Below are 18,222 nucleotides of genomic sequence, written 5' to 3'. Positions count from 1 at the left end.
GGGAAAATAATATGTGTGCATACAGAACAAACTTGTTATGTGATCAGCATATTCTTTACATTTTAAGCCCTCCAAGTAGTTGGACCATATTTATGACTTGGAGCTATGGGCTGTCCACTGACTAAGGCATGCTGGGATTTGTGACAAAAAATGACAAGGAGATTTGTATGGCTTTGACTGATTTATAGGATCCAGCAAGGCTAAATCTCAGTACCAGTATTACTCCTTATTGCCAATCATCATTGTCTGAGACCCGTAACTGCTGAGATGGTCACCGTCTTGGCATTCAATCATGCCTGCATGATTTATATAGTTTTATTAGATCAGGCATAGTCATAAACACTCATCTAGACATCACATTTACCACCCTAGTGTTCACAGCGGTTGAGACACAGGCAATTTCCTGTCACCATAACACTCCACACAGTAATTGTGGTGACCATCTAGGAATTTAGTCAGGTTGGACTCATTTCACTGGTTTTAATAATAACATGCATTGTTAAATCCAAAAAAAACAGACATCAAATTCATCATCGCATCATCCACCATTAATTCCTGACAGAAAATGAGTATATAGCAATGGAAATGCCAATCTCGATGTGTACCAAGTTCAGCCACTCCAGGTTTTACTAGAAACTGATGAGCGTAGTGCCTGCAAGCCTGCAACAGGTGCCCTGCAATGGCTCAAAAGGCTCTGCACTGAGAGTACAGCCTGCGGTACAAGTAATTTACTGTTTGCCCAGACAGTCAGGTTAATACTCTTTCCTTGCAAATTTCCCCTCAAGTTCCATTAACAGACCATTTGCATATTATTCAGGCAAACAATGGGAGTATCAATCACAAACCCATTAACTAATTGAAGTAACTTTTTAATGAAACTCTAGATATGAAAAGACAACAAAATGTATGGAGAGATGAAATAATGAGGAGGTTGTATGTTTGCAATTGGACATCTCTCAAATGAAAGGTTCAAGAAGAAAGGGCAATTCTTTTTCAAATGTGAGTGCTACACCTTGGTGTGCTTGAGGTGAGTCATTCCCCCACTGTAATATACTCTTAACACCTTGACAAGGCGCTATAAAACTGCGATGATTATTAATATAATTATTATGCATAGAGTCTAACTAGACCAGCATGACAAATGTCTCCCTGAAGTCACTAACCTTCCTGGCACGGAAAGAGAATGGGGAAAAAGGTTGAGGTTAAGAACTTAATAGTGAATTTTGTGCTCAGGGGACACAGAGAAGGTGCAGTGACTATAAAAAGAGGCAATTGAGGGCAGCGATAAAATTAAAGAGTCAAAAATACTTCGCTGCATCGGAACCAATTAGGTCACTTTTCAGAGCTAATCTCCAGCTGCTATTCTTATGAATCAGCTGGATGGCAGGTACAATCCAGCACTCTGAATGGCTTCAAATTAAACTCAGTGTTAATCAAGCCGGTCTAAATCTGAATCTCACACGCAATTAAAATGAACTTTTCTGCACATAGGATGCCGCGGGAGAGCTACACGCGCTCTGTCTCACGCGCTGGGATGTCGAATGTGTATTACAAGGTCAAATGCCATCACGATCAGTTAGATCTTGGATTACGAAATTTCCGTTTAAAAATACAGGGCCGACGTGCAGTGATTGAGCTGATACTGAGGGATGCATTCTTGTCAACTCAGAGAAAAGCTGTGGAGATATGAAAATCAGTTCAGACAAATACTCACAGAGCCACCAACATACTTCCCACCCAGCTGGTGGATTCCGTGCAGCAGCCTTCCCTTGATATCTATGTTTTTGATTCCAGAAATTTGGAAGACATATCTGGTATCCACCATCCTGAGAATGACAGTTTTCCATTATAATGTTACCAGCCACGACAATGAATAATGACGATTAAGAAATCAACCACACCTCCTTTGAGAATTAATTATTAATTTGCCAGTAATCACTACATTAAAACAACATTTTCGTGTGGCTATTAATTAGCATCTTGTGTGCTGACGAGGTAGAGAAACTCATTTTCCGTTATCCTTCTAAGTCAGTCAATGGCTAGCTACACAGAATTGGAGACTGGTTCAGGCTTTGCAGTATTTTTCGAAAAGGATGTTTCAGAATGCATAACTAGCTAATCAGCCTGTCACTAGGGAACACGGAGCCATGTCACATTGACAAATCTAGCACCGGGATTAGATATCAAATGTGTCCTATCCCTGCCAGTCTCTGGAAGCGTCACATCTTAAATTTGAGTTTTATTAGAATTCCAGTTGGCTTTACGACCTCTGGTTGTTACCTTATTGTGAAAATACATCAGATTTGCAGTGAGAACGCTAGCTGGCTACAGTAGCTATCTGAAATAGTTGTCTTATTTCCTAGCTGACCTAACTGACGATCATCACGGGAACTCACAAATAAAGAGTTATATTATTACTGAATACTGTACCTGATTGCTTTTTACTTTTAAAGTTGACAGACAACTACTTTGAACAACATGTGCGCTGCCCGCTTTAGCAACTCACATCCACATCAACTACCAACACTCACCAGCGCCAAATTCAGACCCTGCCCATTCGTCACAGTCTGTACCATTTCCACAGTATGGAGGGTGTTCACTTCGAACACATCGTAATTTACCATTAGAGCAATTCGTTTAATAAACATGTGTAAACGTTCCTATTAAACAGTCATTGTTAATATGTATTGAAAGAAATCTTATTCCGTGTCATTTATAGCCGGGGTTGAAAGCAAAAGTGACACGCCAACCCCCGTAATCTTCATTTTTGTCGTCCAACATGGTTAACGATACCTTGCGCCAACCGGGGGGATACGATTGCAAGCAGGTTTAGAGGAAGGAACTTCTTTGGTCATATATTGGAATAAGGAAACACTATACGATAATATACTTTTAAATTTTGTATACTGAGTCATTAATGTGATTTAAAAGACTCTGGTGGTATTTCAAAAATCAAACAATAACACAAACCACCCTATATGTGTATGTTACGACTTGTACCGTTCTACAAGGCGGAAGTTTTTAAAGCAGTTGTTTCCGGTTGGTTGTTAGAGACGCTTTCGTGGTTACAAATTTAATTTGATGGTTAGTTACATTGTAACGTTAAGCGAAATCGTAAACATACTGGATTTTCATTGTTTTCCGTATCATTCAGTCAAAGTGGTTTAGTTATACGCCCACAATTCTCCGCAGATAGGGATTAACTCTGACAAATGTAGCGACCTAGACTAGCTATGTGACACATTTCAAATTGTAAACTGACAAGCTAGCTAGCTAGCAAGGTAGCCATCTGACCAGCATGTTTGCTAATTCTTAGAGATTGATGGCTTGCATGTTATGGTTAAAGCAAGCCGTTTAGTTAGCAAACATGCTAACTGATTTTTATAGTTGAGTGGTTAAATAAACCGGTTTACTTGCTGCCAAGATAACCGTGTTTTCGTACGGTGATGTATGCCACAATAAGATGGATAGCTAGAGATAAACGCTAGCTAACTCGTAAACGCGTTAAGCAGTTTTCACCTTACATCAATAAATTGGAATCTTCTCTTTCCTACAGTCTGAAGAATTGCAGTTGATAAACAAACTAGCTAACCAGTAACTAGCTTTTAAAATAAATAGTCTGGGTCCCATGATATACTGTACTGCGATTAACAAAAATGGAATCAAATTCGGTAATTTACATAACCAGTAAACAATCAACAATACGTAATCTAAATCTGAGTTTTAGATTTTCAGTATTGACAATACCCTGACTGTAAATTTATATCGCTACTATGATACAGACAAGATAATATATCAGGATAAGTGTAATTGTAAAAAGGAAAAACTTGTTCTGCACGTGGCTGGAGTTCTCGCCTCTTTTTCATCCACTGGGCTCACAGCGATCGCTGCAGTTCCCCAGATTCAGACAGTAGGTGTTGATATTTATCTATTATTTATTTATTTTGTTTAAATATATGAGGGTGGGGGTGAATTTAAGGAAGTGTACAGATGTGTAACACAAGTTCTGTCACATATATGTGGTTATGCTGTCATTTAAATAATGGATATTGAGCAGTATATTACATACCTGTATTTATTTATGCATTTATTCAAACTTTATTCAAATTTACTTAGCTATCTAGTTTTCTCCTTTACTGATTTAAACGTCAGCACGTTTTGGGGGGTACGTTTTGGTATTGAATTTAAATTTTATTGATCATGAAAATGTACAAATTTAAAAACATCACGATGTTACTGTTCAATTTGTCCTACTTCAAATTGGCTACATTTCTCATTTCTCGGCCATCATGATGCTTGAAGCACTTACTGGTTGAGAGGACTTCTGAAGGTTGATTTCCCAGAAATACTTAATAAGAGTGGACGGCTGTTTTCCCTTTGGCTATTTGCCGTAATAATCATGGCTAATTGTGGATTAGTTGTGTTTTGGGGAAAGCATTTTTAGTCAGATGAACCCACTAAGCACACTACTTTATCAAATTATGATCATCCAAATAAAGTGTTTTGCAAGAATTTATCCTGATCAAGGTTATCCCCCAACACTAACTCAGTGTTAATGTAGCTGCCATTGGTTGGCATAAGCATGCTGTTTGAACTGGACCTAGTCATATGCTTATTTTTCAAATATTTTCTACACCAATACTAATTTAATCGATTTTTCTTGCTCCAGGGCCTGGCATTTCACTCTCAAAATCGGAGTAAACACAATATCACAATCACATCCTTGCTGTGAATATATTTCCACTGCTGTCTATTTGCATTCTGTTCACAGTTAATTTAAAGCCATTGTGATTTTGTGCTTGTATAACGCATATTTAATAATACTATTTACTTGGTGTGCCTTTTCTTGTTTTTTTAAATAAACTGATTTAATTTCTCACCGATCAGTTGCAATTCTGTTTTACCATATGAGATATTTTAGATTTTTGATTTGGCCTATATGTGTATGAATTGTATTTGGTAGTGGAAGTGCATTGTGTGCCATGTATTGCAACAGTAACACTAATGCTGATAGCAAAACTACAGTTTATAAAGTGATTTTTGTGAAAGTGTAAGTCTTTGCGTAAGTCCCTGCATGTATTTGTCATGCATGTGTGCCTGTATTTTCCACATGAACCTTATTTGATGAAAGACAACAAAGAGTGTAGACTGATGTTTCCTGATGAGACCAAGACCAGCGGTATGTTTTTGCATAGAGTGTGTCTCTGTCTCTATCCAGTTCATGGCAGGTGTGAACAAGGGGGATAGCTGGCATTTTAAATGAGTCCTTCCTACCAGTAATTGATATTATCAAAGATATACTCGCATCTATCATATCAACACCTTCTGGGTGCTTGTCCCCATTAGATTATGTTGCATTTTATTCTTGTTAAGTAAATGAATATTACAGCATAATAACACAATGGCTTGACATTTCTAAACAGTGTGAAGCTAAAAGATGTTTAATTTAGAATGTGTTCATTATAGTAATGCCTGGTGCCGCCTAAAACTATGTTGATGTAAATTCCAGCAGACGTTAAGTGGTTCTTAAAATACAGCGGAAGGGGTAGGCTCCTAAATATTTTAAAGCACGCTCATTACTACAAACGGGACACTACTGCTGTGAAAGAGGCAGCGAGAGGAAGTTTGCCTTTATGCGCTCAGAGGGAACACAGGTTTGCCCTGGTGTATCCCTGCGTGTCAGCAGTCGAAAGACACAGGGGTTTTCACATCTCTCTCCAAAAGCAAATAATGGCACGACAGAATAGATTGTGGTCCATCTCGCACTAATTAGGCCCGGCGCAGTGACGGTATCAGCCTGACATCTCTCATTGCTTTCGCGCGTGTCAGACGCAAGCAGTGATGTGCATCCTTTGTGTCGCACGTTACACCTCCCCCGCCACCACACACACACACACACACACGCACACACACACACTCACGCACTTTATAATTACATTGTTGGCTTTCTAATCCCACTATTGAAAACCTGCACACCTCAAGAAGTCAGTCTGTGAACTCCCTCGCAGATAGAGACAGAGATGAGAAGTAGAGGAGGAAAGGAGGGGAAAAAAAAGAGGAAATGGCATAGTACAAGCTTAACTGTAGAGATTGTCAAGAGAGGAAATAATATTTGTCCAGCCCGGACAGCTTCCCTTTGTGCCGGGTAAATGAATGTTGAGATCCTGTCTGCCAGCTGAAGGTTTCTGTGTCAGGAAGGTATGGCGGGCTGTTTGTAGTTTGACAGGGATTATTGAAATCAGGCGAGATGAAGGGGAAGGAGTGTGAGGGAGCAAAATTGACACTGACATTCTCCATTATATCCCACTTGACTCATGATGACTGTGTTGATATCGCGGATCCCAAACGCCGGATTTGCTGTTAGGATATGTTAAGCATCAGGCGCTCATGACGGCGGCGCGCAGGGATGAATTGTTTATTCAAAATGAGAGTGAAGAGCCTTTTATTTTTCGCTAACTCGCTGCAATGCCACGTCCTATAACGCGCAAGCTATGCATTTATTATCAGGGCTCGCTCCAGACTGCGCCGCTCCTCATAGAAAGGGAGTGAAATAAGGCGGAAAATATTTATTACTCATGATAACCACTCTTTGTTTCGCGAAAAAAAATGGACGGATGCAGCTGATTTATGACTACTGATAAGAAACTTGTTTTAAGAGAAATCAAATTATGATGTCTCATGTGCCATATATATTTCTGAAGATAAATTTTTCCGACAGGCAATCTGACAGATGTAATATTTTCCTTGAAACAATGCTTGTCTGTATTTGCGGTGCGGGATATTCGTTAAGAAGATGCACACTGTTGGTGGAAGACAGGGGAAGCAGATCTGTCTTTGCATATTGAACTTTTCTTTCTCCACACCCTGTACTGACTCTAGGTCTATAAATACATCATTTTTGTCATTTCCATCCACAGGTAAAGCAATACAAAATGCGGACTTCTGTTTCTCTGAACTCATGCATCTCCCCAGTTCGATGCTATAGCATTGTACATGAATGCGTTGTGAATGTTAGCTATTTCAGGATAATGTGTTGTGATGTTCCACGGTCTCTCCCAGCAGGGAGGGATGGATTGGCAGGGCGACCTCCCCCATGACCACGCCTTCGTGGACTTTGGGTTCTCGGGCCTGCCTGGAGATCTGGACATCCAGCAGATGCTTCGGGACACTGAGGAGAAGCTGAAGCTCAACGCCTGCTGGTCAGTATCCCGGCCGCGCGCTCGTCCATCTCCTCTCGCCCCCGAATCAGCCCGTCCGAAAGCCCCGCTGCGTGACATCGCTCTTTGCTGGCTCGGGGAAGTGGGATGATGGATCGGCGTATCTGCGGACTTCCTCTCGGTGCGGCCCTCATGATCACTCACGATCAGAGGGTATGGGGGGGTGGGGGGGTGTAAGGTATCCCCCTCCCACACCAGCGGAGAGGATGCTGGTAGGAACCGGGCACTGGGCCATGGAACAGGCCACCAGGAGAAAACCTGGTGGTCCCATAACCCTCTCCCCCACCCAACGCACCCCCTGACCACATACATCACATAGTCATATCATACAGCTTTTGCTCATTTCACCAGAGGCCAAATGACTAGAGAGATGAATGTTTATTTTTAGTTTGTACCGTTGACTGCCATGATTGAATTAGGAGCTTCTGCCTGAGTACTGTTGACCAGACCAGTATTGCGTGATGGCTGGCAGTAGATGCAATACGCACTGCTACAATACAGGCCCTCTTAGGGCTAAGTTCCCTTCACATTGATTGAACTCATGAGTAGATCACCGAAAGGCACTCATAAAGGCCAGCAAATAACAGCTGCCTTAAATTAGACCGCATTTAACACTTTACCTTGAAAAGCACCTCACCGTTCATCAGTTTGAGTGGTTAGCCTTCATCCAATTCAAAACTGCGATGTGCAATTATAATTACAACTCCTTTTGAGTTCATTTAGATTCACATGGTAATCGTTTAAGAGGGATTGTTTCCCAAGCGTTGTTGTAACTGACCATTGTGAGGTATTTAGGCGAGAAGGGTTTCAGTGAAGCTGATTATACTGTATTTAAATTAATATTCATGTGCATTTCAATGCGGAGGAATGAGCCTTAACAGAAGTTACTGCTTTTTTTCCACTGTCGTTTTGCAGTGATTTCTAATGAGCATTCAAAGGGTTTGCCAAGTATCTGTCAGGGGTGTCAACGTGTTTTTACAGTCATTAAACGTTCATTTAAATGGTGAATTGGTGAATTAATACACTCTTTGTTTTTGTCTGATCTTTTATTTTGAGCTTGAAGGGGATGGTTTAGTCTGAAATAGCCACGCATCAGAGGAATTAAGCCTTTGAAAATATACAAGTCCCAGTTAAATGCTCACAAGGGGGAGATTTGTCTTATTTAAAGTAAAAAAAAAAAAAACAATGGCTTTGCCAGAATAGCCAGTAAAAACCTGGACCCTATTTTTAAAATGACATTTTCTGGTTTAAAACCACAAATCCAGAAGAGTGCAATATTGCACCCCGTATAAAAAAGTACCACTTATCTTGATTTGGCTGGAGCAATCCCACTCAAGTGATTTTGTTGCCGATGATGTGGGCCTGCACTTTACATGGAAACATGTTAGTTATAACTATTAGTAATTGGCTTGGTGTCCACACAATCTTTTACAGTGTTTTGGCACTATCCATAATGAAAGACCCATTACTGGTCTGTTTTTTGTCTCCACTAATCAGACACTCATCCTCATCCAAATTTTCCTCAAAGATTAGTGCACAGGAATACTACAGGGTGGTATGAACTGACAAAAAGCAACATGAACTAAAGCCACAGCAAAACACTGTAATCCAAACTGTACTGTGGCTGATGCAAGCATCTGTTGGATTCATGTTAGGTTTTAATGGCGGTAAGACCTTGTTCTGTGTGTTTTTCACTTCACAGGAAAAAAAGGTACTGTGCGATTCCTACTGCGCTGTTGCTATCTGTATTGAAGAGGGCTTTGGTTTTTGTCGGATATAATGCATCTGGTGTATCAGTGTGGTTTTGTGAGGACACTTTGAAGAGAGCTCAAGGATGACCTGTTCTAATTTCTGCTCTTACGATCCATACAACTTGATTTACTGTAGGGGCCTCAAAACCCTTCACGGGTGATTTGAGAGGAAATAGGTCCTGTTGAAATTCATGGGTAGGCTGTGAACACTCCACACCAAGGGGGCCTAGACTCAGGATGGACATGGGAGAGGCTTCAGTGGTTATTATGGTTCCATTCTCCTCCGCGAGGGATCCAAAAATCTATATTTTCCATGCTTTTATCCTTTGTGCCATTCTGAGACCGAGGACAGACAATGAGGAATGCGGTAAATGCAGCCGGTGAACAAAGCCACTTACCCCAGTGCCATTAGCGCTGTTTTTCTTCTTTTGAAAATGGAAAAAGTAGTAATTGAAGATCCACATCTTGAAATGAAACTAGGGGAGGGTAATTCAAGGATTATTATGGAGGGCCGACGTATTTTTCCGCTTTCTAAGCATTAGAGGGTATTTTGTGTTCTTTGAGATGGGAAAAGGATAATCATTGAGAGAAGAAAGACTCCTATAATGGAAAACCGGGCCAAAAATAAAGCAGTGCTCAGTGACGGCGGTCGGCCAGGGAGTGCGGGTTCATCTCCGCGCCTCGCTGTCGGGCGGACAGAGTCAGGGACCTCTCCCCTGGCTCCTGGGTGGCCTTCTGAAATACACCTGCTGCCTAATCCACTTATCAGTGTCTGGGACAAATTATGGAAAGGAAGAAGAGGAAGGGGAAAGGAGGGGGGGGGTTGAAGGCTTTAACCTATTTATGGGTCAAAGTCGCTGGCATGCTCCCGGTCTCGGATGTCAGAGATTTGCCTAAGAGCCGCTTCCTAATTGAAGGAGATTAAGATAGGCTGACAATGGCCCCGGCTCTCCAAATCGAAACGCTGTAATCCATTAGGTTTCATCAAATCGGACACTTCTGGAGGCCGCCAGCGAAAAAGGCCCTATAATGAAGTGTCAATGGGGGTCCGGTGAAAGCAGACGGGGCGTCGGGTTTCAGCGGCCCGGGAAGTGGCTTACAGTAGATAACCGGGGGGCTGGTTGCCAGGCGCTACCTCTGCGCGGCCGGGGCGTACGTCCCTGCAAATATCCAGCGGTCAAGGCGCTTGGGGTGGCAGATGGGGGGAGGGCTGAGTAGGCCACGGCCAGGGAGCGGGAGGGATCCATTTTCAGCCCGCTCATTCACTCCTCCACAGGTGAAAAGAGGCCTCTTTGATAGCGCAGATATATTCGTTTCCCGCTGGCTCATTCCGAGCTCACTGAAGCCGGGGCTTATTTGAAAGGGAACCCTTCCTGCGGCCCCGCGGAGCGCGACAGTCCCGCAGCCCACCCACACTAAATTAATTTTGACAAGGAACTTAAGATAACGTCAAAGCGCCGAGTAATCAGCGGATTGGATTTCTGTAAATCACAGAGCTGTGAAATGTGCCATCATATCTAATAAAAAGCGCCCGGATCGCCTCCTTCCAGGCCACCGTGTCGTGTCTGGTCTGAAAACAATTACGTTTCATTCGGGGAAGGATGACGCGATTTAGAAAGGGGGGGGGGTATTTCTTCCTCTCTCCATTCTACAGTCCTTTGTTTAGATTCAACTTTTTACCTCCCTGCTCTGCCCTTTGTGGTCTTTGGCTCTCAGAGAACATGCACTCTATCTGGCTTTTATTTTTTGCGCTTTCCCTTTTCCAGGGGGGCTGCACATTTCCTGTCTCTTTCTTCTGCTCTTTGGACTAAAAGTCATTTGGGGTGCCACTAATCCTACAGAGGAGTTGATTAATCTGCAGGTAGTTCACACACCTCCGGGGGTCAGAGGTGGGACATTGCAGAGATGTGGGAGGGGCTATCCTTTACAGAGCGCGTCAAAACCCCAGCTCACTGGCTCGGCGTGTGTCAGAGGCGCATTCAGACAATTTATAAACCCAACAGGAGAACGTCAAGGCTGGAATGAATGAGCTTGGAAAACAAAGAGTGTCTCCTGTTTGGTGCTTCAGTTCAGCTGACAGATCTTTCCATTTTGCTTTCTTTTTCCATTATTTTATTTTACCTTTTTTTCACAAGCGTGGCCTGTCTGTTCTCTGGCCTGCATGCTATTTCACATCTTGTCCGCCATTATTAATTGGCTTCCAGGGACAAGCCTGGCGGCCTGTCTTTCTACAGCACTGTTCCCTGTGGGCACAGAGTGCAATACTGACATTGGCCAGCCATCGGGTGTCATAAGACGCTTGCCATTCCTGGAATTAGCACAATTTGAGCTTGTGTGCGTGTGCGTGTGTGTGTGTGTGTGTGCGTGTGCGTGTGTGTGTGTTTGAGGTGACAGAGACACTACTTGCAACTGCAAAAAGGACATGTCTTGAGGGACAGGTACTCTTTTTATGTGAAGTTTAAACCAGAGATGGAAGCGCAGATGGAGGATCATTTAAGACCTGCTGTTTGAATGCAGCCCTGGGGCGGTGCCCATTTCATCCCTAGCAGTAATGCACAAATCCTCTTTTATAGAAGACATTAAATGTACTTGCAATGCTGCATCCTCTCTCCAAATGTTTTGGCTTTGGTTCCTCGACCATTACTGCGTGGTCATATTTTTTTTCTTGATGCGTGAAAGTTGAAAGGACCTATCATCGAGTCAGGTGTGCAAAAATATTTATTGTCCACAAAATGTATCTTTATTTTCCTTCACTCTTACTAGTCCAAGCTTTCTTCTGCTTGTTACACACACAAGTACTTGTGAGGCATACGTGATAGGGAAAGTACCTGCCTTCAAATGTTTCTATTCCACAGTTTTCCGGTTGTCTTTTTTTGACAGGGTCAGGGAAAAATTTATCAGTTAAAACCCAGAAGGCCTGGGTTTCCTGGGTTTTTTTTTTTATTCACTCCATAAATTGTGTTTTGTCCACCACCTTTGAAGAATACAAGTCTAAAAAAGGTCTTAACAAATACATTAGGATTGATTGATTGATTGTTTGCTTGACTGAGGAACAATGGGGTTTGTTTTCCCCATTTTTTCATAGCCTGCAGTACCCTTTAAGTGTACATGGCAAAGTTTGTAAGTCATTGTTACATTTAAAATTGGATGCATTACACAGTTTCCCATTGAATTATTCAAATACTGCAGGGAATGAACTCGACTAACAATTTCAAGAGCAGGCCGTTCAAACGAAGAAAAAAAATCCATAAAACAGAGAAAAAGTGCTCTGTTTATTAACTTTACATAAAGTAATTTCACAAGATGAAATAAACTGTTTACAGTCTCATCATTCAGTTAGCATTAGTAGCATTTTACAGCTTGCTTTGGGCAATCAATTACACCCCTGAATGTGAGAGCCACTGCTCCAAAGCAGCCTGTCACAGCTGCGCGGTCTTCTGTGATACTCTTCCCTGCGCAATAAAGCGAGTCTTTTCTGGATTCTCATCAGCAAATCTGCATTAAAAAAAAGAAACAAGGAAAAAAAACGGTAGTACATGACCAACCGAAGCAACTGCCCGTTATTGAATGTGCAGTGATTTGCACACACACCATTAAAATTAATAGCATTTTTATGTTTTGCAATTTTTCCCGAAATAAAAACGTGTCATGTTTAGATGTTATTTAACGTCTTGTCATTCGAGACATCTGGGCGGTATGGAAGGACTTCCCTGTTTCCACCTGGGGGGGTGTTTATAGGCCGATCGCTGGACTGCGCGGTGGACTACGGCCGGCCCGTCCGCAGATACGCTGCTAGGCGTGAGTGCGATGTTTACTTCGCATCGAAACTGCTAAACATTACGTGCCCGGAATGTCATATTTAATTTATCACTCTACAGCGAGGCGGGATATCGCTGATGCACTCCGATAATGTCGGAGGCCCGCTGGCGTCTAGAATCCGAGGGAGATGTGTCACTCCGAATGCACCTGTATCAGATGGTGGCAAACTCCGCGGCGCGAGTCGCGCGGTAGATACTCATAGCGGGGATGTATTGATGTCTCTGTTCATTATCACTGATGCGTCTTGCTCTGAGGGAAACTGGCTGTCGGGGAGGTGATTGTAAATGCCGTGTCTCCTGTCAGCATTGAGCAGTGCCTGAAGGAGCTGCAGGTGAAGCTGGGCGACTCCTGGACGGGGGACAAGGCCCCCACCCCCACCGACTGCCTGCAGTGGTTCAGCCCACGCAGGCTCAGCTTGCTGAAGGCCAACTGCACCGGGCACCAGGAGCTGCTGGACTTTCTCAGAGCCTTGGTAAACATCCACACTCCGGCAGCAGTTCACAGCAAAGGATGAATGTGACAGCAGCGTTGATTTTTTTGTGGCTTGTTGATTGATGCAACAAACATATCTCACTGTAGAGTGTTGTAAGACCTGCTCTCACTCCCAAGCCTTTAGTAGTCAATAAAGTACATGCTGTGCTAAGTGTTACTGTGCTGTAGTCCATTTTTTAAATGTTTTGAGGTTGTGGATTCAGGTGACTCACTGATATACCTGGTCCATTTGAGTAGTCAGGTGGTTTTACAATCAAGTTTCATGATTAAATGAGTTTAAAAATGATTTAAAAAGAATAATTCTATAGTGTATATTGTAGTATGAAAGCTGAGTTTAAGTGGCTTGTATGTGAAATAAGTAACAAAACAGCTTTGAAAACAAACTGATTATGGGTAGAATGTAATTAGATATCTGTACTGTGAATCAGCATGTGTTTTTTATTCAGCCCACAGTAACCCTTCCTTTAGTTTTTACACATCGACGTTGGGTGTGTGTGATTTCTGTCCACAGCAACATTATTTAAGGACAGGGGCGGAGGGACGGGAGGAGATGACCCTGCAGCTTCTGTTGAACATCTCATCCCAATGCGGCGTGGCCTTCCCCAACCCCGCCCCCCTGACCGCCCAGCAGCTGGCCACGGGCTCCCCGGTGCACGCGGTGAGGGAGGAGGCGGCGCTGGAGGTGCAGGAGGCGTGGGAGGACGTCAGGCGCCTGCTGCGGCGCCACCTGCTGGACGAGCTGCAGAAGGCCGCGTGCTGGACGGGCGGGGCATACAAGGAAAGGGGCGGGGGCGATGTGGGTGAGGCGGACTTCCGGGTACACCAGCGCGTCCGGTGGCTGCAGCACCTCCTCTTCCTCTATCCAGAGGCCGAGGTCCTGTCCCGGTACCAGGGTCTGCGGGCCAAGGCTGTGCAGGACCTCCTCCTGAGCGCCCAGGCCTCCAGCCCCGCGGAGCCCGGCTTCGACAGGCTGGCCGACAGCTTCCAGACGGCCGCCCCCGCCCTCCGCTGCATGGTCAGGGAGGACCTGCACGTGCTCAACAGCGTGACGGAGATGCCCTCCATCCTGGCCTTCGTTAACCAGGCCCACCTGAGCATGGTCTCTCAGGAGCTGTGTGGCGTCATGGAGAAGCTGTGCGAGAACGCCTTGAAAGACAACGCCTCACACCCCAGCAAGGCCGGGAAGACCTCCACCAAGTCCAAGGCTGCAATCGGTTAGTTCCCGCCCGTTCTCTCTCCTTCCTCGTTTTTCCCCTCAGTAGATATTTGGGCGAGCTATGATTTAACAGGCAGAACCTCTGTAATGTCAGTCAGTGTTAAATGAGATAATGAGGAGGGTTTATTTCGGTAAAGCATCATGTCAGTGCACAGAATTCCACACGAGCGCTTTCAAAACTAACAAGAGCATGTGTAACCGCCACTTACTCTGAGCCTATTCCCTTTGTGCAGGCCTCCGCCAGCTTTGCTCCTCTGATTGAGTGACCTATTTAACAGCAGCTCAAAGTGAAACTTCACAAACAGGTTTCCGATGAGCTTGACGTGTTTACCTTTCCAAACGCCGTGTAGCATCAAGAGTCAATCCCTTCTGGGGGAGTGGCACGCAACAACCGAAATAGCTCAGATTTCCCTGCGCGTGTCACAGTTCTGAACGCGGAGCTGCGTCTCGGCTTAAAGTTTGGGTGGAAACAAAAACCGAAATAATTGGTGCTGAGTTAGTAGTGATGTTTGATCAGCCATCTTGTAAGCACACCTACATCCAGCTCCATAAACTGAGATTTATCACCTCGGGCGGAATATCCTCCAAAGGGATTTTATCCGTCGACCGTGTAATGATTGTAAAATGCTGGAGTTTGCTTCTGTGAGAGTTACTTGTATATTACTGCTCTGCGGATGATTCAGATTTGGACCGCAGTAATGTCTGTATTTTCCCTGGCCCGACATAAAAGAGCATTTAAATAAGGAAAGCCCAGTGGATTGCCTAGGAATGAGTGTGTGTGCTCTGTTAAAATAACATTGGAGCAGGGGACCTGCTGGTTTGCCATTAGTTTGCAGGTATGCCCTGCTGGGTTTAACGTTTTCGTGGCTGCTTTCCTGAGCAAGTCCACGCTGTGCCTGTGCATCCATTCAGTTCAAAAAGACGGACAAAAAAAAAAAAATCACATACAAACTCACTCAACAAAATTTAAATGTGGATGTGTAAAATGTAACCTATTATCGCGCATTGGTGATGTAACTTCTCCAAACAAAGGATTTTTGGTCTCTTTGTTTCGAAAAGAAATCTTTGGGTTGTTTTTTTTCCTCTCTCTCTCTCTCTCTCTCCCTCTCTCTCTCTCTCTCTCTCTCTCTCTTCTTCTCTCTGCAGGTATGTGTTCGTATTTATTTTCCCTCTTTATTTCACATATATTCTTTGGAAACATGCCTCCGAGACGCGTCCTCCCAGGGGAGTCTCCTCTTTGGCATCTGATACTGTCAAACCACTGAACCATTTAACAGCTTTCATATAGAGTGGTGGCAGTCGGAACGCTTTCCAGCCCTTCTGTCTGAAAGGGAAGGGCTGATGTTACTCCCAGCCAGATGTGAGTTGGGGGCGTTTTTTTGTATTCTTCCTCCCTGTCTCTCGTCTTTCTTCTCCTTTCTTTTTCTTCCCTCTTCCCCGAGAGTAAAAGGACATAGCGAGGGACTGCGTCTGCCAAGTCTGCCAAACAGCTTGACTGCCCATCATCAATCGGATCTCTAAACTGCACTACTACCTACCGCGTGGTAGTAAGTGTGTCCAACGGAACGTTCCCTCGGTTGAATTTTTAAAGACCAACTGTTTTTTTGTTGCAGAAATCATAAAAATGTGTCCTGATAAAGATCTTAAACATTGACAGGGGTGATAAGCTGATACTGAAACTGATTTAACAATCTTTTCAAAAGGGAGCCTTTCGAATTCATCCAGTTAGTCAATCAATCAGCTCATCTGTATCTCTGTGAGTCCCTCTGACATGAAAATAAAAACGCTCTCTGACTCTTGTGCAACCTCCAGAGCAAAGTCTGTCATCTTCACAAAGGATAACACTCTATGGCACTCAGGGTAAATTGAAGAGATGACGAACCTGTCAAGTTTTACATCTCACAAGAAATTTCACAAGCGGTCACCAGTTCATAGAAGAAAGACTGCGAACGTCATGAATGTGATTCCACGTCATCTGTGTTTTTCATGCTTGCAAGGCGGACAGGCAACATTCAAAGAAAGTCTAACGCTGGGAAGAGTTTTGCCCGGGAGTAGAGTCAATAGGAAGATCTATGGCAAATAGAACGTAATGTCTATTTCCTCTGCCTATTGAGAGAGTCCTGGCATGTTTTCATTTGAATATGAATCACATCTCATCCGAGTCGCATTGAGAAATCTGTTGCATCGCGGCTGGCTCAAGCCCACATAATAAAACACATTCACCTGCTCTTGCCTGATTTTGCTCTTTATGAACCCGTCGCTGCAGGGACGTACCCGGCGACTGTTGTGCGCTGAGAGCACTTCAGCGTTAGAAATGGAGATTGCTGCGGCCGCTGGGAATCAGGAATGCTCAGGAATGGTGTTTGTTAATATTAAATAAGAGCCGCACTCCACTAGATTGTATCTTTCACACAGTTTATACACACTGTCAAATGCGCCGTGCGGCTGCATGCATTTATATAATTATGGCACTTTGGGCGTTTTATATGCGCGAGGCGTGCTCTGAGCCGTTCGCGGTCGCTGTTCATTTTCCGGCGTGGTGTTCTGTACGGGGAACACCTTGTTTAAGAGGCCTGGGTTCACACCAGGAACCGGCATTGTTTACCAGCACTAATGAGAGAGGCAGAATCCGCCACTTCTACCGTACGACGTTCAGAGGAACCGTGAGCCTTGAGGTTCTTTTCACAATCCCTGCATATATAGATGTAATTTCCACTTGGCTCAGTGCCCCATGTTAATTCTTCTCAATTCAGTGACACACAGCAAATGAGTACACAACAGTATTCATCTTTATTCGCATTTATTGCTGAAGTAGCTGTGTCGCATGTGCGCAAACCGTTCCACGCTCAAGGATGTCCAGAGTTCCATACATTGTTACATCTCTGTCTTTTTTTTTTGATGGAGAAAAGTAGGGGATCTAATTACTGCAGTTGCGTATCCGCCACTCCTCTTAATCAGCGGCACTGCAGACGCGAAGCGGGAAAGGGTGATGGGAAAAAAACAAGTGGATCTGCGAACAGAAGGGAAACTTTTCCACGCCGCACGCCGTCTCTCGCTGGTTAGAAGCGAGCTGAACTGAAGGGGAAGGAAGCTGACAGGCCTGTGGCCCCTCCCACGCCCCCTCGGGGCGGCTTAATCGAGATATCAAAACGTGCCAGCGTGCCACTGTGAAAGGCTCGTGGCCCCCGCTGTGTCCCGAGCTGGCTGCGCCCCTGGGGGCCCGCGGGGCCACCGGGCGGAGGGCAGTGGCAGGGAGGGTGCCCAATAATAGCGCTGTCTCGCTGGGCAGCCAGCCGAGACTGACAACGCCGGCCCAGCCGTCACGGGGCCCCGCGGGCGGTCCTCCGCGGGCACCCGCGGCGCCCGGCGCTGACCCTGCCGAAAAATAAAAAGGGCGAAGCATCGCCGGGGGCGCTCAAAGTCCCAGCCGGGCGATTAAACCGGCGCGCGGACAGGCGGCCCATTTCTAGGCAGGCTTCCCTTTTAATGCATCTTTTAATACATCTCTCCTCTGCCCTGTGTGAGGATCTGTGTGGGGCGTGGGGAGGAACAGGGGCCGTTTGATTTCAGGAAGCGTGCGGGTCCCTGGGCACCGCAGTCAACATCTGCAGCTTTGTGGATCTCAGCCCCAGCCACGCTGACATCCTTTGTTGTCTTGCCATCCTTAGCCAGCGGAGAATAGACGGCCGATCCGACTGACTGATAAACTTGTCAATGGAAGCCGCCC

The 18,222-nt window shown here is 44.6% G+C and overlaps 2 protein-coding genes across 2 annotated transcripts in view; one reads left to right on the top strand and one right to left on the bottom strand.

Moving 5' to 3' along the window:
- The window catches only part of slf1 (SMC5-SMC6 complex localization factor 1), a 33,657-nt gene extending 31,154 nt beyond the window's left edge, over positions 1-2,503 (bottom strand). The window contains exons 1-2 of the mRNA XM_036526818.1: positions 2,431-2,503; positions 1,715-1,826 (exon numbers count right to left, since the gene is read on the bottom strand). Of these exons, the coding sequence (XP_036382711.1) occupies positions 1,715-1,825 (111 nt within the window). The 5' untranslated portion in view covers position 1,826; positions 2,431-2,503. The remainder of the gene's footprint in view (positions 1-1,714; positions 1,827-2,430) is intronic.
- Positions 2,504-3,829: 1,326 nt separating this feature from the next.
- Positions 3,830-18,222, top strand: part of kiaa0825 (KIAA0825 ortholog) — a 108,681-nt gene continuing 94,288 nt past the window's right edge. The window contains exons 1-4 of the mRNA XM_036527175.1: positions 3,830-3,910; positions 7,060-7,199; positions 13,091-13,259; positions 13,791-14,493. Coding sequence (XP_036383068.1) covers positions 7,069-7,199; positions 13,091-13,259; positions 13,791-14,493 — 1,003 coding nt within the window. The 5' untranslated portion in view covers positions 3,830-3,910; positions 7,060-7,068. The remainder of the gene's footprint in view (positions 3,911-7,059; positions 7,200-13,090; positions 13,260-13,790; positions 14,494-18,222) is intronic.

Source organism: Megalops cyprinoides, chromosome 4, assembly GCF_013368585.1.
Source record: "Megalops cyprinoides isolate fMegCyp1 chromosome 4, fMegCyp1.pri, whole genome shotgun sequence".
Taxonomy (NCBI): Eukaryota; Metazoa; Chordata; class Actinopteri; order Elopiformes; family Megalopidae; genus Megalops; species Megalops cyprinoides.
This window is presented reverse-complemented; position numbering and strand designations above follow the sequence as displayed.